Raw genomic sequence first — 21302 nt, 5'->3', positions numbered from 1 at the left:
AAATACTGTTGAGAAGAGAAAGAACAGTACAGATTGGCAGAGAGGAGAGAGCGAGAAGTGTTAGCAGGAGGATGGCTCACGGAGATCTGACTAAACAGAAGCGCACAGAACATGGGAAAGGGCGGCCCGAAGGCCGGGCTGGGTCGACCGGTCACTTCCTTTCCTTCCTCACTGCTCCCAGTAGCTTCCCAACTGGGTTTTGCCCACAAAAATCCCCTGCACACAGCTATGATGACCATCACTACTACAAAGCTCAACTTCTTTCCCATTTTGCTCAAAAACCAACTATCTCACAAACTGAATTCAGACTCCTGAGTAACACTTAGTAAGTTCTTGATACATGTGACCATATGATAACTTTCATATCTCCTGTTCAATTTGAAGGTTCTAGAAGGCAAAAATCAACCTTGTTTGTTTTTTGATATTTTGGTATGAAATAGCTCTTACAAGCACCTTATGCATAAGAGAAGTTCAAAACATTCATTAAACAAATGAACAGATGATTTAATTAACAAATTTTATATAACATTGGCAAAATGGGAGAGCCTTGGTAAGATGACCTAGCAAGTGAAGTCAGAAGTTTAGAGTTGATACAATAGACTCTTAGTAAGCTACTGGATAATTTTGTGTAAGATAGTAAAATGACAAAAATGATGTATGAACTTGTTTTAGTTGTGGTTATAGGGAATGTTATCCCAGGGAAAGATTACTTCGCTAATAATATTTTCTTAAGAATATGGGTAAAACAAGATGAGGATATTTCTCTGATTACTCATTAATGTACATAATCCTTTAATAAATACCCACACATATCCTCTTCTTTAATCTATTTTAAACAAGTTCATTCTTAGATATGATTTTTTTTTTTTTTGGTTATAGTCTATTGATGTTAAAGGACAGCAACCAAAAACTTTAGGAATTAAGAACAAATATTCTTATTTATGAATTACAAATATTTTCCATATTCGAATCTTCCAAATTGACAAATAAAATCTGAAAAATGAAAGAACTCCATTAGTCTATTCTTATTACAATAGAATACTTGAGTGTTTGGGTTTTGTCATAGGTAAAACTAGATAGTTGTTTATGTAAGTAGAATTTTATAATCTAGTATAATATTTGGATGTTAAATTAATGAATTCATCAGCATTTGAAAATGTCAGTGCATTAAAAAGTGTCAAGAAGTTGTAAACTTGTGCCCATTCTCCTTTCTAAGAACTCAATCTTTCTCTGTTCAAGACTCACCCTTCCTATCATGTGCTAGAAAGTCATGGATGACAGAAGGGGGTTTGGCAGCACAGGTAACACTGAGGAAGAAATTAGTGAAGAGGTTCTCCATCTTGGCTGCTCATTAGAAACACGTGGGAGCTTTTCACAGCTGGGAATTCTTAAGCCACACCCCAGGCAGATGTCAATATGTTTTACCACCCACCCGCCATGATTTTATTATGTAGGCTTGAGAACCAGTGAATTCGTATTTTATTTAGCCATGGAAGAATGATTTTTATATCTGATTTTCTTGACATAGCATCAACCAGATGAAAAATAGTTTAGGGGCAAATAAAAGACGCTACTGATTTAAAGAAAAGAAACTTTTACTTTACCTGCCTTCTGACAATGTACAATCTTTTCATACACAGCATCTGCATTTTCAATCAAGGCCTTGAGGGACTGGATCATCTGCAAAGGGAACATCCAGACACAAGATTACAACTGATAACATGAGTCTGCACACGTGCGTGAGACTCTTCCCCTAAAATCAGGCTGAGGTAATGCGGCACAATGCTCTTATATCTACGTCTCACTACTCAAGTTCAAATGCGTAACTGAAAAATCATGCATCGCCATGTAATGGTTTAAACAAGACTGTAAGTATTAAGTTTCAGGTATAGTTAGGCTTGTCCAACACTGAATTTGAACCTTGACAGCCAGTACGAAAGTGAGTTCATTTCAGTATGAAAAACTATAGATAAATATGTGTAAACATCTGATCTATGTTTTATACCATATTTTCAGTCATTCATTTTAACAAAACCTGCTACTTCGTCTTATAGAAAGCTGCAACACCTACACACTTTACCCATTTCAGCCAAAATGTCTTTATCTGAAGATTAGTTTAAAACTTACAATGAGGACCAAAAAACAGCTTTTATTTGATACATTACTAATGATATCATTAAACTACTATTTTTAATGCCCCTATCAATAACTTTAAAATATTCAGCTTTGAGCTCTTATTCCAAATTGCATGTACTTGCTTTAACAGCCAAGTTTGAATAAGAAAAAGGATCAGGACACAGTTGACCAATTATTTTACTCACCAAAATGTTGGGGAAAAAACCTGTCTGAAGGAATCTTTTTGGCTCTAAAATTGTTATGAAAAGGGGAGAGCCATATTCAGCTCTTGTGGCTCAAATGGGTACAATTATTGCTACTTACCTTAAATGTAGATTCCAACATTTTGTGTTTAACTGTCTCGATAGTTTGCACTATAATAACACTCATCTTTTTAAATGAGCATTATAAACACCAATTCACCATTTTTTATTACTTCAAATTCTGCCTTTTTAAAATAGCATTTATCGCTAGTCCCCATAGTAATTATTTCATAGAAATGAAATATACGTAGGTTGGATTGTTTGTATAATTTAAAGAACACCATATTTGATTAGTTACACTTATTTACACTAAAGCATAATCAACATGCCTTTTAAGAAGTACACCATATTTTTAAAGTGAGTCACACAGCATTTATCAACTTTCACTGTTCTAAGAAAAATATAGTAAACGTCCAATGGTTTGAAGGCCAAAGCAGGTGTTCATCTGTATCTTCATTCATTATTCATGAAAGGTCTACAAAAGACAGCCCCTGATTAGGTGATGGGGATACAGTGACCCACAGGATATAGCTCATCTTCAAGGAGTTCATAGCCTAGTGGTAGGGCTTGCACTTTGGAATTTAGTGTTTTCACATTCATTTTTCAAGATCTGAGTCATCCCTGTAAATTAAAATATTCTTTTACAACTTGACATATTGAATAGGCAGTGATAAAAATGAATAGTTAAGAACTCAATTATACTGATATAGAGTCATTTGTACTATTACATAATTCGCATACTGAAAAGGTTCATACCGTCAGCGGTAACCTTTTTCAGCTTTGATGTCAAGCCAAATGAAAGATATAAAGAAGCAAGGACTTCTTCAAGCAAGGATGGGGTTGTCACAGCTCAGTACCAAAGAAATGGCCAACGGTGTTTCCATCATCCGAATAGGAAAAAGGAAAAAAAAAATACAAGCAATAAAATGAACTTGGTCATGAAACAAATGGACAGGACAGAAGCAGTAACAGCAGGAATGGAGGAGAATAAACAGCAGCATAAAGCACAGACTCACACACATAGACAGCCTGCGGGAAAAAGGTGGTCAAAATGGATTCATGCAGGGTATGTGGTGCAGGGGTAGAAAGAGCACATACTAATTCTGGGATCAAATCGTGGTTCTGCTATTCATTAGATTTGTCATCTAGGACGAGGTATTAAACATCATGGAGCCATAATTTCCTACGTGTTAAATGAGTTTAATGAGACACTACTCTCATAATGTTGTCAGAATTAAATGAAAGGATGCAATGAAGGATGCAAAGGCTCAGTGAAGGCTCTTGCAATTGGTAGATGTGACAGTCAACTCTTCATTTATCCAGAAGCCTGGCAGAGCATTTTCTGGTAGCCCAGAATTAGCTGAATGAGTATGCCTCCCTTTCATATGTTCACTGGTAATGTTTCAAAGACCCATCACTAATTTTAGTTTTACTTGAAAAGCCTGCTGTGACAAAGCTCAGAGAAACAACAAATGCATTATTACTCTAGAAAATACTAGAAAGTATTTTCTAGTTTAAAGTCTCACCAAAGGTTAATAAAAGTTATGCAGCTTTCAGCGGTAAAATACATGCAAGACTTGAAGAAAGGCACATCATCTCAAGGGGCTGGAGAGATAAGCTCGCCTGCCTCCTGGGCTCTGTAATACTTGAGAGGATCAATTCTTTATATTGGGATGATCATTTATTGAGGCCCTCGAAGTGGGCCCCCAAGCTAAGAGCTGAGAATGAATAAAAAAGAGTTGCTGACTCAGGACTATGAGCAAACAATAATCATAATAACTTACAGTATTGTCATTGTGGGCCACCTGCTACTGGGTGTGACAAAGTTGAATCCTCCTAAGCCACGAAGGTTGGTGAGACATTTAATGGTGGGTCCTGGCAGTGTCCTGGCGTGCTCTACTTGTGGCTTGGACATCAATGTAAAAGTCTCCAAACAATGGGGGCGAATGCACCCCATCCTTACTTATGAGCAGTTTGTACAATATGAAGGTGGCTAATGTGCCAGCATGGAAAATACAAACAGTGAAAAGCCATTCCTTCCCGGTTTGTAAGTATAGAGCAGCAGGTACTTGCAGACCGTGTTGGAGAGGGGTTCTGGAGGGAACCCGCCTAGGAGGTAGGCACGTGGTAAACAACCAGCAGAACTTAGACAAGGCAGGAAGAAAACACATCCAGGCCTCAGCAGAGATGATTTACTTCACCACACCTGTTATTAAATGTTTTAACCACTTCCTTTGGGAGGAAGAACTGCCAGTTTATATTTTTTGTATAGTTTTAGGATATATATATTTATAGTTAGGGTACATATTTATAATGAAATTAACATATGGCAAACAGTTTAAAGTTCTTGTCCGTAGCATGAGTTCATTAATCCTTAACCCCTGCAGTATTTGCATAAGTTCTTTCTGAGTGTTAAAGCCCCTCTAGGTATTCTCAAGCAAGCTGCCGGGGCTGTGAGCGCCTATGAGCATCCTAGGTTAGGGGTCCAGTAAGCTGATATCTTGCTGTCACTCAGCTGACAACTGTGATTGAACATCGAGACACTGAGGACACAGCAGGGACAAGATGGGGGCTCCATGAGATCTCGTTGGGATCAATCTCTGTCTGGGTCTGATACTTTATAACACGTTGTGATTATAAATAGTACAAGTGTTGGTTGAGTGAATCAAAACGAAAGTAATTCAACGCCTCCTCTGCATCAGGCACATACTTGGTGCTTTCTATTTCATTTAATGCTCACAAAATCCATGTGAGGTGGGTATTTAGGGTGTTAGTTTTATAAATGTGAACACAGAAGACCTGAGAGTTAAGCAACTTTCCCAAGGTCGTCTGGAATAATGCGCAAAGGAACTGTAACTAATAAACAAAGGAACTGGTATTCCACTTGACTTCAAAGCCTCTGCTTTTTCCACAGCACCAAGATAGGTCTTGACATACAAGTAGCAATCGTACCAGTAAAACAGAAGAAAGGCACTACAACCAGAAAGATGTAAAAAAAGGAAAATGAAATTAGTAACTTCTGATAGGTTCTACACACAGTATGGAAGTATCTCGGTAACTTCTGATAGGTTCTACACACAGTATGGAAGTATCTCGACTACAGACGTTGACTCAGAAATGTTGTTGTTGTTTTTAACTATTTCTATACAGTACTTTGGGAAAACGTTTTTTTAAAAATGACAATAAACAATTTACTTGGGTCCACTTAACAATTCATTATTATAGCAGAGAAATTGTTTATATTGAATGTGAAACTACTAGATTAAGCATCTCGGACAAGACAAAAGCAGTAAGTGGGGAAGAACCTCAAAAGATGAGTCAAAGGGAAAAACTGATTTAAGTTATCTTATTTTCTCTGCATATATTGCATTAATGTCAATACAATGCAAAACTCATTACAGTGATTGGTTTTTAAGCCGTATTTGCATTAATGCAAATGCTTTCATTTCATCAGCCCCCTTTAAATGCACAGGTATGAGTGTCTTGGCGCAGCCATCAGACATCCTGCTGCCCGCCCTAGTAACTTACCATATTGTTTATGAAATAGAAGATGACTTCACAGAGTTGTTACTAATGGATTTTATGTTAGTGTCTAGTTACCAGTACCTCCTAAATTTCTGGAACTAATGCATTAGGAAGAATCTGTGGAGTTAATATAACCGTTTCTTAGTCTTTGGACTAAGATCAAGTGTATGGATTTAACACAGCCCAGAAACCCATTTCATAAATTTGATCAACTCTAATACAGGATTTTAATACAGGACTCAAACAGATGAAAAGCAGGAAGTTTCAACTAAAGTAAAAATTAAAATTCATATTTTATTAAGCTGAAAAAAACCAGAAATGACTTTTATAAGAATGCTCTGTTTTGAAAATAACTCCCATGTTAACATAAGGCAAACTTCTCTGTTTATAGATATGTTACAAGAAGGACTATTACTATATTAATATATTTAATATTACTGAATTTCTATAGACTGCTTCTTTATTTTGTTTTTAAATTGGCATATCAATTAGGAAAATTCTGTTTTCAGAATAAGCTAGTCTATGGTTTTATGTAAGAATCTTATGTCTGATTTTGGACAACACACTAAATCTCCCTTCATCCCAAGAACGTAGATATTGATAATTATAAAAGTAATTTGTCAATAATTTTTAGTCCTTGGGTGAAAGAAATTTAATAATGACAGTAATAATATCTTCTAAATTCTACATTTTTTCTCTTTTTCTTGGTTTGACCTCAGTTTCAAAGGGGAAATGCCTCTTAAGACCTTCCTTTGCCTGTCCCCATCTTAACATATGGATGTTGCTGCTGCTTTGGTTGTAGCTGTTCTAATGAAGTTACAAAGTCTGAGAAGTACGCAAGTTGTCACAAAAGAGAACAGCTAGATAGCAAAAAAAGGTTTGTTCTTTTACACAGATTCTGTGACTGGGTAAATACTTATTAGCAGTTATGATACATAACTGGTAAATATCTTCCCCAAGTCAAATAATTGATTATCATTTTCAAACTTGACAATGGGCTTATAAAAATGATATACTTGCCCCCTACTGAACACCCCCAGAGTTCCAAGTCCTTGGTAGGCCTTGGAGGACAGCGCCTAGGTCACAGGTGTGGCTTCAGGAACCACTGGGTCCAGAAAGACCATTCGAGGGCTGGACCAAAGCTGGACTGGGCTCTCAGAACTCCAGGGATGAACGACAAAAAGGCAAATGTGAATCAAGGGCAGAGGTCTGCAGAAGACCAACTAATTCAATCCAAAGCAGTATTCCCCCTCTAATGAGAATGATCTTTATGGCAGTCTCTAAAGCTCAATGTCACTGGAGGATTGTCACCCTTGTGCTACACAGCCCTACAAAGCAAATTGGTTCACTAATGCTGAGAATGGGACAAAAAATAACAAAATTTCTTCAGGAATCTGTAAGCTTTGGTGTGCTAATGAAAGTAACATCTAAATTAACAATACTACCTTTTTTTTTTAAAGGCACTTTAAAATAATTATTACTATGTGGGTAAAAAATCTTAGAATACAGGAACACTGAAATTAAGAGGGAACTTTTTCTTTCACCACATCCAAGAACAATAAATCGTCGCAAAGTTGAACGATGGAAGAGAAACCATTTATAAAGTTATTGTCGGAAAAGATAACATTGCTTTTAATACTTGCAAACAATATAAAAATCACACATTTGAACTGGGGTGTGAAAAGTTTTGCTGCTGAGGAGTCTGCCGGGCTGCATGTTACAGTTCAAGCCAACTCCCCTCCCCATCTCACACAGGTGGAGGGTTGTGGCCCGATTCTGCTGTGTGGGGGAGGTCGCGGTATGCACGGGCATTAGTAGCTGTGGTCTTCATCATCCCTTCCAGCAAGGTCACTATGAAAACGCTTTCTAAATAACAAACCGTCTCCGGAGTGACTTGTCCTAGTTTCCTCATGAAATCTCACTGCTGCTTCCACATTTTTCACTATGCATATTATAGAAAATTATATATTAAAAAAGCCCACATAATAGAAAAAATATATAGAAAGAACATAAAGCTCTGCTAGATTAAAAAGCACTCCTGAATTGTTAACAAACATGCAGAGAAGAGCATATTTTATTTGGGTGCTCCGCATACTGGACCCCATTGCAGGAATGATGGGGAGGGAGGCAGGATACAAACCAATGTAAAATACTGGTAAGCTCTCCAGGCGTTGCCATTCATGTTAGAGGAGAGTAGGTAAATGTGGTTAGAAAAGGAGTGAAGGACCGGATTGAATGGAATATGGAATTATGATTTTAAGCAGAGACTTGCTGTGATCAAAGTGGATTCCAGAAGTAGAAACAAAGGGTGAGGGATGAAATGGGGGTGGGGGATCTGAAAGTGGGGACCGAAACAGGCAGGGAACCACTGCTATAAAAGAGACACTGAGGGGCGCAGAAGGGCTGGGAGAGAAAGGATGGGACTGAGAGATGATGTAGAGAAGGGCAGAGCAGGACTCCGTGACTGGTGTGCCCTGGGCATGGAAGGAGAAGTCAAAGAGTAGAGGGTAAACTGGATAAGAAAAACTGTAACACTCGCAACAGCTGGAAAGCATTTCGCAATTTACAAAGTGTCTTTAATATGTTAACTGATTCAGGATGTGGAGTTCACCTTAGTTGAGCTGAGTTGGTGGTTACGACAGGGCAGCCTTGGGAAAAATCTGCAGCAGCTGATCTGAGAAAGCTTGGTTCTGGCATTGGAAAATTGGGACTTTTCTGCACCGAGGTAACAGCTGAGATAAAAGGTCTACATCTCTCCAAGGGAGGAATTTTAAAGACAGCTGATATTAAAACATCACAGTAATACCCCAGAACCGCTCCAATTAACTACCGAGCGGAGAGGACTAGTGTAACAGACACAGAAAGAGTGGCGAAAGGGGAGGACAGAAGGAGAGTAAACGTTCACAGACGTGCGAGCAGAGTTTCTGGAAGGAGGTGAGTCTACGGGATCAGAAGCTCTGAATTTGGTCATTTGGTAATTGTGGAGAATGTAACTGCAGTACTGACAGTTCTGCTATAATGTGCCATACGTGTTCCTAAAAATCAATAAACTATACAGACATGCACAATAAAAACTGCAAGGTTTGAGGGCAAAATGGGGTTAGGGGCACAAATTCAAAAACTTTACAGTGACACATTAGAAAAAGACGGGGACTGAAAGAAAGTGATAGCGCAGTTCTGCATACGTTACATCGTTAAGAAATGCAAAACTACGACACTGAATGTGGTGCTTAACCTTGAGAAAGACCTGAAGTGCGCCTGTGCAAGTGGGTGTCGGAAATGTTGCCTCTTGTGAGTTACTGCGAAGTAGCAGGGGAGTGACCTGAAATCTGGTTAGACGCCATAACACAGGACGAGGATGGGCGCAGCTCGAAACACACTTGGTGAACCGGAGCAGTCGGTAGGTGTTTGAGGTGTGTGTGTGTGTGTGAGATTCAGTTCACCACGGTGCAGTTTTCTGTGTTCACCAGTGTTTTTTTTGTGGTGAAAACTGTACATAAACAAGCACAAAATTTGCCTTAGGCTAAAATTATTCACTAATGTATCAATCACATTCAAATAAATTTGCAGTTTCAAATCAAGTGTTGTAGCAGAACTGACTATAAAAGAGAGAGTATTTCTAAATATTTCTGACATTTTTTCCAGTCTCTTATTCAATTACATTGTGAAGTATAAAATCTAAGTTTCTATCGTATTCAACTTAAGTATGGTTTTGGCATTGTATAAGCCTCAACACTGTACTCAACTATTTTAACAATCATTTCTTGCCAAAGAATAGATGCCAAGTGTTGTGTAAATCTGGAGTGAATTATGACCCAGGGTCCATATTCAGAAAGCCAAGTTCGGAATGAGTTTGGAATGACCCAGGGTCCATATTCAGAAAGTCAAGAATTCTTGAGATTTCCAATATGCTCTTAACTTGTCATAAAGTTCACTTTGGAGATAGGGTGGGATATTACCTGAGGGAGGAATGTTGCTCTCCTCTTTAGATAACTTTTGTCTGAATACTGATGCAATCTGAATCTCTTGTGCACTAAATTTAATATCGAATCCTGTAAAGTAACAACCCATCTCATCTGCAGGTGTTTAGTTGAATTTTCACATGATAAAAAGCCGCTTCTACCACAATCAATGTCTCCATCTATAACTTCTCACTCTAAATTAATATATAACCATATCGATGCACTTAGAAAGGGCTGCATTTCACAGATTAAACTGCAATTTCTGAGTTGAATCGCCTTGTAAAGATTATATAAAGACATTAATATTATACACAGTATAATGTAGTTTTCTCCTGTTCTTACCTAAATAACCATTTGGATTCAATATAAAATTCACAAAAATAAATCGTACAGAGCAGTCAAAACACCGGATTGCCCTAGGTTCTCACTCTCTATCAGTTGCTTTGGCACCCTGTGGATAGACTGACAGTTTACACTTGTGGGTATTTCTGAGAGGCATTTCCTGTGTTAGCCACTAGAAGTCCTTAGTAATACATATATTTGTTAAGCTGGAGGAGAGGAGAAAGGAGCAAAGATGAGAGAGAGAAAACATCACAGAAGAAATTGGGGGTGGGGAAAGAGCACTAAATAGAGAAATAAAAAAAAAAAGACAAAATCAGAAGCAGAGTTTAGAGGAATTAAAACAGTGAATGCACCATGGTGATTTATCTTATCCAAAGATAAATTTTTTTAAAAAACTTTTAAGTCAGATAAGAAATTGTTCTTTTATGAAGATAACTGAATAAACTATAAAGCCATGACCAATCCTATTCTCTCATATTTCTGCATTAATTGGGATTTAGCATTATTAGAAGTCTCCATATGTTCCCAAACATATTTAAACAGACCAGGGGCTGGTGAAGCTCCATTGTGCAAATCAGCTGAGAGAGAACAGAAAAAGGTTCTGGAAAAACCAGGGGTTCCTACATAATGAAGTATTAGTTATGAAGTCAGTGTACAGATTTAAAATGTTCATCCTACTATAAATTGTTGGCAACATTTTAAAACTTCTGAATAGTTTTAATTTCACAAAGTACATAGAATTTCAGAAAGTCGAATAGAATTTTGGTTTTGATCTTGTACTGTTTCTGGTCCTATACGATACGATATTCAGAGAAAACAAAAACTACTGAAAATTGAGCAACAAAACAGGACCTAAACTAGCCTCAAAAGGAACCCCATTGAAATTATAAAACTATCCAGGAAAACTATATAATAGTTCCTGCCAGTTCATATAATAATATACCATTCTGTGCTTTTCTGTGTGGAGAGCATGTATAAAGTTCACAAGCACTTTGTTATTATTCCATTTGTTATTATTCCATTTCATGATCTCATGTGATCAGAAGTCTCCTTAGAGAAGAACGTGGCATGCCGCATTTCATTTCCTACGTGATTGCTGTGGGAAATTTTATGCAACACTCTCACACTGAACGGGCTACTTTAGTGCCCGGCTACTTCATAGTTACCTTAAGGATATACACTCACAGACCCCATGTTCTCTGGGGCCTTTGGCCATGTCGACCTCTTAGCACTGTAAAAACGTTTCTCTGCTTTTCTAAACTGTAATAACCATGTGCTTACATGACATCCTCATGCCCTCTCAGAGGGCAAGAGATTTGAGTGCACCCTGAGCTCAAGTATCTTCAACAGCTCTGAGAATAGGAAGGGATACGAGAAAGTGAGGGACTTGGCAATTTGGAAAGAAGCTTTCAACCGGGCCTGTGGGCAGCCAGGCACAGTTCAGTGGGGATGCAGTCTACAGCCAGCCGCTCACTTCTGCCTCCAGGAAATGCCTGGTAAAAGGGAAAGAAGGGCCAGTGTATCAACTGTGGCTCCCCCGTCTTGGAAGTTTTAAAACTGGTGAGTTCAGAAGCTACATCGTGAATGGAAGGGAGCGTCTCCAAAGAACTGAAGAGAATGGCTCAAAACCTGGCCTGAATCATCCCCGCAGGAAGAAACGGGAACTTGAGCTCCTTAAACCCAATTATTCAGTGACCAAGCTACTTCCAGAGAGTAGATCAGGAAATTCTGGATGCTACATTAACTCTTTCAAGTCACCGAGGACCATTTAGAGTTCTGACATGCTCATTTAAAACTATTATTACTAAATTAATTAAATCTCAAAACATGCAATTAAAATTAAACATAGTACCACTTTTATTACTGTGTATTTATATCAAGCCTTTTCTCCAAAGGGATCAAGGTGATTTAGAAACTCCTAATTAACAGAAGGTAATTCAATCATAGTCTTACTGTCAGGTATTATTAGTTTCTCCCAAGTCTAGAATAAGTAAGTATAGATGTTAGTTAAGAGAGAAAGGTAAATGGAGATTTCTCTGTAATGAAAGCAGCTTTTTTCAGCACAGCAAAGTGTCCACAGTATTGCAGGAACAGCAGAGCTAGAAGACAAGAATTCATTAGATGCGTTATTACAGTATTTACCATGTAAACCGAGGCATTCTTCCTGGTGTTGACCACATAACTCACGTGTTCCTGTGTCTTCCCCTTTCAGAGTAGAGACAACTAGCCTCGCAAGGTGGTGGGAAACCTTACCTTCTGCTTTTCACTTTGTAATTTTAAACCTGCCATTATGAAAGAGAGAAGCCATGCTCTTCATAACAGCAAAGTTGCTGCCCTGAAGTTTGGAGTGATCTTAAAATACACACACATAAATGTCTGAAAGCTTCAAGAGCTGCATATTTCTAGCCTTTGAACACTAATAATGACATGATAATGACTACCATTTATTGAGAATTTATTATGTTCTGGGGTATTTACATGTAATCTCATACCCTCTAAGGTGGTGATGCTATGCCAACATTTTACAGATAAAGAAACGGACTTGCCCACAGTCACAGAGGTAAGCACCAAAGCCGGGATTTTTGCATCATCGAGGCTCATACTCTCTGCCAGCACCACTCCCTTTGAAAACCCCACTCATCTACTTCCTCGGGTACAAGCGGGTTCCTCCTTCATTCCGATTTCTAGTCACAGTGTCTTCGCATAAGAACAATCTTGTGCACATGTATTCACACTTCATGCACGGCTGCCCAGACGGTCTGCGTGAGTTCACAACCGCATTTACTGAGATGTGTCCTTGGCAAAACATAACAGGGCATATCTTCTGTTGGGTGCCAGTTGCCCTGGGAGTCAGCTCAGGATGGAAGATGAAATGACAAAGATAAGGATTCTCCGAGGTGGGGTCAGGGTGGCAGATGGGTATGTGTGTGTATGTGTGTGTGTGTGTGTCAAGGTTTCTTCCTCTAAGAGCACAGGAGTGTGGTATGGCTCACTCCCCTAGGCCAGTGAGTGGCGGTGGTGAAGTGGTTATGACAATTGCCAGAAAGTGGCTGTCTGGGATTCAAGGACTTCTCTGCTTGGCCCATCAGGGGCCTATGCCACCTATTAGCTCACATGACAATGGATATATGAGCATGCTTTGGAACGTCATGACACACTACTCATTTATAAGGAGTGTTCCCATCTCCAAGTGGCTTCACTGAATCTGGCTCCTCTTTTGGCCACATGAACAACTAAGAGCCCATACCTCTTCCTTCTCCTGTACCCTCCATTCCTCAACCTGCTGTACTTTTTTTTTTTTTTTTTAGGACATGTCCGTGTTTAAGTAGGGATTTCAGAAGGGCAGAAAATCCTCTGGGAAAAGATAAGGGAGACTCTGAGGGCTTGAACAAGGGGTAAGTGACCTGCGAAGCTGGGAACCTTGTGCTTTCCTTCCCCCAGGCCTGGGCGCAGCTGCTTCTGCCTCTGGCCCCGCCCTCCCCACAGGTATCTGGAGCTGTCCAGGTACCTCAGGTGTCCTCTTCCTGGACTGGCAAAGCCACCACTCACTGCCTTAGGACGCCGGTGTTACCATCTAGTACGAAGCCTGGAAGAGTAGCCACTGCACCCTCTACCCTCTCGCCTGGCCCCAAGCCTAACCCTCCCACTGAAGGCTATTTGTGATGACATAAATCAGTCAAGTTGAGGGAAATGTAGGCACTCTGGGACAGAAATATAGGGCACAAAGGACATCTGATGATCTGTGTCATGGAGATCAAGGTCATTTTCTTTTATCCACTCATAAATATATTTTGAGTGCCTGCCCCTTGGTGAGAATGTAGTAGTGAGCAGGTCATCCTGGAACTGAGATCTTGGGGACGGAAAGAGTGGTACCCCACAAAGAAGAATCAAGCTGTACTGAGTATAAGAAGGAAATAAACAGCATAAGGTGTAGCAGGGTGTGAGAATCAAAAGAGGGGCTTCAGAGCCGCTCCCCCCCCCACCCCGCTGGGAGAGGGCCTCAGGGGTTTGGTCTCCGCCTTCAGCACCCTCTCTAATACCTCCCCTTATGAGACAGCTTTAAATAGAATGTGGTTAGTTTAGCTTGGCCTGAATTTTACGATCTGAGAGAAAGCCCTCCTCCCTGTCAGAGACCTGAAAGGAAATGAGGGGTTTCTAGAGAAGGGGCAGAACCTGCTTCCTAACTCCACCCAGTTCCCCCTTTCTTTCCCCAACCCTTACCCTCCCCTAACAAAAACCGCTTGATCTGAGAGGTAAGGAGCAGTTAAACTCAACTCTTCGGCTCAAGTTTAATACCTCCTTACCAAGCAGCACAATCCTGCCTATGAGTATCTCACTAAATATGTGAAATCAGTTACCAATTTTATTGGACTGTCACACAAAATGCAAGTTGATTGTCACCACTTCTTATTGACACGGCATGTTTGCCTCGTGAGCACTGTAAGAAATCAGAGCAAACTTTAATTTTCATGGCTTTCCTTTTCTAGTTTTCTGCTTCTAGTGTCTTTAGGTTCCCGACTGTCAAAGTGCTAACAATTAGTGTTACTGCTTTTTCCAGGACAGGAGTTCCTCCGATTATATAACACTTTCCTCCTACTGGGCTGACAGGTAGAATGAGGATGTTCTTATGGATCGAAATTCAAATTACACTGAGAACACTGGTAAAAAAGAAAGAAATATCTTTAAAATCATAATTTACGCTGACAAAAGTGAACTTGGAAACCAGAGCATGGAACGAAATACCCTAAGGACTAGTTCTCCACATCTTCTTTTTGAGGGGTTGCCAAACTTTTTCTGTAAAGGAGCAGACAGGACATATTTCCAGCTTAGTTTCTGTCACAAATGCTCAGCTCTGCCGTGTAGTGGGAAAGTGTCACAGAGAATATGTAACGGATATGGCTGTGCTCTAGTAAAACTCCACTTATGGACACTGAGTTTTAAGTTTCGTGTCATGAAATACTCTTACTTTTTTATTTTTTTCATTTAGCATGTAATATCCACTCTTAGCTTAAGACCGCCACTTCCCAAACTCTGTTCTGACATGTTATATGATGCATCATTTGGTGATATTGGACTAAGAATATTCAAGAGAATATAGTTTGATATGCTATGTGCACATTTTAGAAAAGATTATGAAAAAGCAAGGGCAGTTAGCATTTTAAAAGGATCAACATATGTTATGATATATGTAGGCAAAGAAAAATTTGGTTATGGAGAATCCTAACATTGATCAAAGACTTTCACAGACAGGCTCGCAACAAAGACAGGGCTAAATTTCAGCAAATCAACTAAAAATTATTAAGTGTCATCCCAGTTACAGTTAGCTATATACTCAAAGAGCCATTTGTATTCATAAAGATAGGGTTTTTGTTTATTTGTTTTTTGCTTTTGGCACCAGATAACTGATTTAAAAGCTAAAATATTTTGTGCCATATGATGACATAAGTTATGGTATAACTCCATTTGATCACTGTCCAGTGTATAAGTCTAATCATTATTAAAAACAAAACAAAACAAAAAAAAAAAACTAAAGTGATCAACACCAATTAAAAAAAAAACCCACTTAAAATAAAGATTTCTGAGTAAAGGATCTCCTATATAAAATCTCCATATAAAAATATTTAACCCTGATGTTTGACTAACACTAAGTATAGTAGGAGAAATAAATATTGTAAACTACTTAACATGTTATTTTTAAGTTAACTGGTAATTAAGCTTGTAGAATTAAACTTAACTCTTAACACATCATATTTCCACCCACTGAGTTTACTGTAAGAGTAATTTCCTTATGGTTCAGAATCTGAAATGCCCTAATTAAGTTAGAAAAGACTTTAAAACCATTATTAAGTGTTATTTTTATTCTTGATAAATTCGTGTGGTGGTAAAATTAGATTTCTGGTATTAAAGGTGGTTATTTTAGTGGGATGAGTGGCATTAATTATTTCACATCAGTCTGGGGGAATATAAGTGAACAGAATGAAAAACAGTAGCTGTTAGAATAACAAGTGACAGTTCCTGAAGTCCCCACTGAGAGAGCAGCGACTGTGCAAAGGGAAGCCACCATCCAGGCACAAACTGATTAGAAAGGGAGAAGTCTGGTGAGGCTGAGCGCGAGCCTTCCCACTTTCGTGAAAATAAGAAAAAATGAATCCACAGGCAGTGCTGAATTCAGTCTTAATGAGCACGAGGTCAAATATAACATATCTACAAAATGGGCTTTGTAACTTATACAGTGCCAAATGTTATTTACAGGAATACATTTAGCTGTGGAGAAAAATCACTGCCTCATTATTTAATAGACTACGGAAAAACACCTTCCCCCCGCTCCAAGTTCATGACTAGGGACATAACAGATAGGAAAAAGGGTCAGAAATGAGTATTCTACTGCCTCCCAAAAGATGCCAAAAAGTGTCTCAAGTAAGTGTCTACAATTACATTTTCCCAAAAACAATTCTGAAATATGACTTTTCATATAATCTGGTTACTTCGATAGCTTCAGTTTTACAAAGCCGAGTCCATTCAAATTATCCCATTTCTTGAGAGAATTGTCTTCTAAAATGTGATTGCACATCCAAAGAATACGTGTCCGTGAACACAGAGGCGCTCATCATTGCATTTACAAACGAACCTCTATAACGCCACTAACAATTTTATATGTGGATCTAATGTAATTCCAATCTTTCCAATTCTGCTCCAAATTGGACGTGCAACACTGCCAAATTTGTAAATGGAAAGTATATGCCATTCTAAACCATGCAAGGATGGGTGGCAGTAAATCAAATTAATCTGTGATATATGACTCTTGCATTTATAAAATCAGGCGATGGTCTCAAGAACATCAAGAGCCTAAACAATAAAATTATATTATCACTGCAACTCACATGCTTAACCTGAATATGCACAACGGGACACAACGAAATAGTATAAGATTCATCCTTTTGACGAACCTTTAACAAAAACTCATTCTGAAAAGAAATTCACATGTGTGATTCTTATTGGTTGATTACAGCCAGTACTTTGAAGCCAGCACTGTTAAAATAGCCACTCAGGCAAGATATCTCCATTTAACTAGCTGGAGAACATTCTGCACCCCACATGGAGTTCAGCGCGAACTGCAGTGCAGGTTCAGGTGGAATGGAATGCAGAACCACCACAGGATTCACATCCCCAAATCCCCACCTGGTCAGAAATTGCCACCACTAGGAATACTAATTAAGCTAAATTGGCTCTTCCGATGGGGTGTGGCCCAGAGAATGCTTGGTGTTCCAAAGTGGAACCCCATTCCTGGGGAAGTCCAAGGTTTTCCCATCTCTGCTAGCTCACAGCGATGGAGGTGAACACACTATTTCTCTTTCAAAGTAACCAGCGTCCCCTCTGTGCCAACAGCACAGGTTGAAGTGTCAAGGAGAAGACTCAGTTCTCTGGTCCAAGGTGAGAATAAGCCAAAGGGCTCCCAAACACAAGAGAGAAACAAGCAGAGTGCATTAGAGTGCTATAAAATGCATATTCTAGGTCAACTAATCATTGTCGTGCATCTGAAAGGATTCAGAACTCAAGCTGCATAAAGGCGTACAAATTATCACACACTGAAAACCAATTAGGCTCTTTGTTTCTTTGATCATCGATTTTCTGTTTGAAAAGAATTTCCACTTAAAGAAATCACATCCACAAAACTAGATGTAGAGATGATAACATTCTGCAAATACTACAAAAATAATTACAAACTTTAAGATGTCAAAATGATTCTAGATGACGTAAAAACTTTATTTCAAAAGGGCTGTATAGTATTAATAGGGTTTGATGCATCTTTCAAGAGCAAATCAAAAATTTTGACCTTAGAAAACTTCAATTACTAGAGGAATATATGCATGAAGTACATGTCCTCAAACTTATTCACTTATCCTCTTCCTTTTTTGTTTTTCTTTTGGCAGTTACTGGGCATAACATAAATCTTTTATTGATCCAAATACAGCAAAGGGATGCATTGTTCCAAGATGCTCTAAGAAGAATGTCATTCATCTAACGAGAATAGTCAAGGTAATAGGGAGCAATTTAGCTCCATTTCTCTTGATGATCATAATATAACTCCTTTAGCTGGTCTAGCTCTTGAGGCTGTCACATCATACTTCTTACTCTACCTCCTGGCTCCTCTCTCAAACATCCATGCCTTTCTCTAGATGACATTTCAGGAAGTCTGTCTTTACAGCAATCCAAAAGATGGATCACAGTGGGGAGGGAAATATGGTAGTTTGGGTGGCTGCAGCAGTAACAGAGGTGTCATGGGGACAATATAGCTATTTTTTCCCCCACATATGTTGCCATACTTTATAAATCATTTTGCCCTGGGGGCTTTCCACCTATTCAAACAGCGAGTTTCAGGGCCTGGGTGAAGAGCAGCTATCATAAAAACAAAGACGCTTCTTAGATTTAAAGGTCAAATTAGATTTTTATTCAGCTTCCCATCATAACAGGCTTGAAAGTCAAGATTTGTCAACGAGAAACTATTTTCTAAATTACTTTAACTTATCAAGAAATAAGCCAGGCACTTCATCCCTGAGGGAGAGAAGACAACCCTCTCACCCACCAGGGCCGGGCCAAGGGTCTGCAGCTCTAGGACAGGGAGAGCAGAGGAGCGGTGGGGGAAAGTGGGAAGCCCACCTCTTGCAGTCCTGAGTGACTGGAGGTGGAGCAGGGCAATCCCTCCACTGCATGGAGCAACCCCAAGGTGAGTGGGGAGTGAGGGGGAGGATGGTGAGCTTTAGTGAGGACACAGAAAATTTCTGCAACCACTCCCCTCCAGGCGACCAGTGTGCACTACAGAGGGGCAGAGGGGAGGAGAGATAGTCTGAGAGACCTAGCATTTTACCTAAAGCGCTGAGCATTTACTGTACAGAATGGATAAAGTAAATTAATGCACTGGATCGAATTTACCAAACTTAACTAAAATTTAAGAATACTCACCTCCCCCTAAGGGAGACAAGAAAGCTACATTTTCTTTGCCATAGGCATAGGGTGATGAGGGACTGAACTAGGTTGACAGCCACAGAAATGGAGAGACAGCCAGCAATGCCTCTTCTGCTCAATTAAAGCTTATTTCTACAATGTCTAATGGAGACAAAAAGTTAGTGAATAAACTAGGATAAGAAAGCCAAATGCTTCCTCAGAGCTTTGAGAAGCTGCCAGTGTAAATTGTGACCGACCAAAAGGACCGTGTATATTATATGCAGAGCAAGTACAGAATTTTAAAGATGTGTGCAACTTTTTTTTTTTTTTTAAATTTCCTCTAGGGGTCCTTGACAGAAAGAGGGACTTAGCAAATGACTCGAGGAGGTACCTTTAGCCACCACAGAAACATAAATGAAATACTTCTAGTCAAGAAGACTATATAACAAAGAAACTTTGAGGGAATGATACAAGAGCAAAATGGCATGGTCAAGGTAGAATTTGGTGGGAACACAGGAAAAAATCCCTATGCTCTTGCACAGGAAGAATAAAAGACTACAGTATTTCAATGACCTTAATTAAAGATATAGTAGTATTCGTTTGCATAAAGCATAGGTTTAGAAAGAAGTTCCCTAAGTTTTCTGGAGCTTTAGGTTGCAGATATATTTTATGCATATTTTCTACCAGATTTAGGGAAACAAGATGTTTGAAAAATAAGCAGTCTTCTTCTGCCCCTTTATAAAACAATAGAAAGGCTCTAAAACAGTAGAGGTCTCACCAGACCCATGGCTCCAAACCAGTGTACTGTTACAGTTCCCAAGGTGGCTTTGGTTCAAATGAAATCCCCCCAAGAACTGAAGTGATGCCAACAGCAGGCTCCCATTTCTCATTTACCAATATGCTTGAACAGCACTGCGTTATTACTTCCTAGCTTACTTAGAAATTTTAAATCAGACTGTTAATACATCGGATGACACAGTGGCTTGCTTAATACCATTTATCATTTCTTGTCTGAAGACACCATCTGACAATATGTTGATCCCCATTAAGGTTTTCATTTCTGTTCTGATATCCAGCTTGGAGCTGGATATCAAATTAAATTGATAAAAATTGCTATGTGATGAAATCTCTTTCAAGGAGATTGTCAACCCCCCAAATGCTCCTCTTCCCTCAACTGTTCATAGCTTAATATCCAGGGTGTGTGTGTGTGTGTGTGTGTGTGTGCGCGCGCGCGCGCGGGCGTGCATGCGCGTGTGTAAGAATACTTCTAAATATGTGTTCCTCAAAGGTTTCTGTGGAGACATATAAATCTAAAAAACTGGATCAGACATAAAGTCTTATAAGCACCACCAGGTGCACACTCTGAAGGATCATCTCCCAAAGGTCCTCAAATCTTCCAGCATCTGATCACTGAGTGGCAGCCTACTACATCTGCTCTGAGATACATGTGATGCTATCATAACATTCTCTCTCTTAAACATCTCTTTTCCCCTTCCATTGGCTCAGCAGCTGTCCTGGAGTGACTCAGCTGTGTGGTTTTGATGACTTCAGAGAAACTGCTTTTGGCAACACCACTGGCTGGACCTCTTCTGTCATGGAATTAAGCTACCTTTGGGTTTCTGTCCTTCCCTCTGTAGCAAGATACATCCTCCTTTCTCTTATCTGTCTGTATCTATCTATCTATCTATCTATCTATCTATCTATCTATCTATCTATCTATCTATCATCTACCTACCTAGCTATCTACCTAATCAGCTCAGTTTTATTCCAAAGCATAATAGTCTATCTGGTCTTTATTTTATAGTTACAAAAGTCAGGAAAGTTGACACCTCCAATTAAAAGAAGCTTTTCATGTCAAGTTTTGAGGCAGGAGAGAGATAAAAGGAGCCACAGAGGAGATGGGGATCAATAATAATCTTGTTACGGATCATCTCTGGCTTGGTCCAGATGGGCAGACTCTATTAATTATGAAGTGTGATTTATCTCTTCACTGCATTAAGCGGTGGCAAGACAAAACACATGAAACCATACCAACAACATAAAGCAGTGCTCTTGATGTCGCGTGCGGTTACCAACATGTCTGTGTAAGGGAAAAAACCCTTCAATATACATATTTTATTTAAAGGACCTTGTTTTATTTAAAAAATGTTTA

At 39.2% G+C, this 21302-nt stretch overlaps 1 protein-coding gene across 2 annotated transcripts in view; it reads right to left on the bottom strand.

Annotated features, from left to right (window-relative positions):
- The window catches only part of PLCL2 (phospholipase C like 2), a 162942-nt gene that overhangs the window by 32446 nt on the left and 109194 nt on the right, over positions 1-21302 (bottom strand). For both annotated transcript variants that reach the window (XR_004950586.1, XM_036219789.1), the window contains exon 4: positions 1605-1680. Coding sequence is in view for 1 of the 2 variants with exons in the window: in XM_036219789.1 (XP_036075682.1) it covers positions 1605-1680 (76 nt within the window). In the remaining variant the exon portion in view is untranslated. The remainder of the gene's footprint in view (positions 1-1604; positions 1681-21302) is intronic.

This window comes from Rousettus aegyptiacus, unplaced genomic scaffold (genome assembly GCF_014176215.1).
Source record: "Rousettus aegyptiacus isolate mRouAeg1 unplaced genomic scaffold, mRouAeg1.p scaffold_m13_p_4, whole genome shotgun sequence".
In the NCBI taxonomy this organism is placed as follows: Eukaryota; Metazoa; Chordata; class Mammalia; order Chiroptera; family Pteropodidae; genus Rousettus; species Rousettus aegyptiacus.
This window is presented reverse-complemented; position numbering and strand designations above follow the sequence as displayed.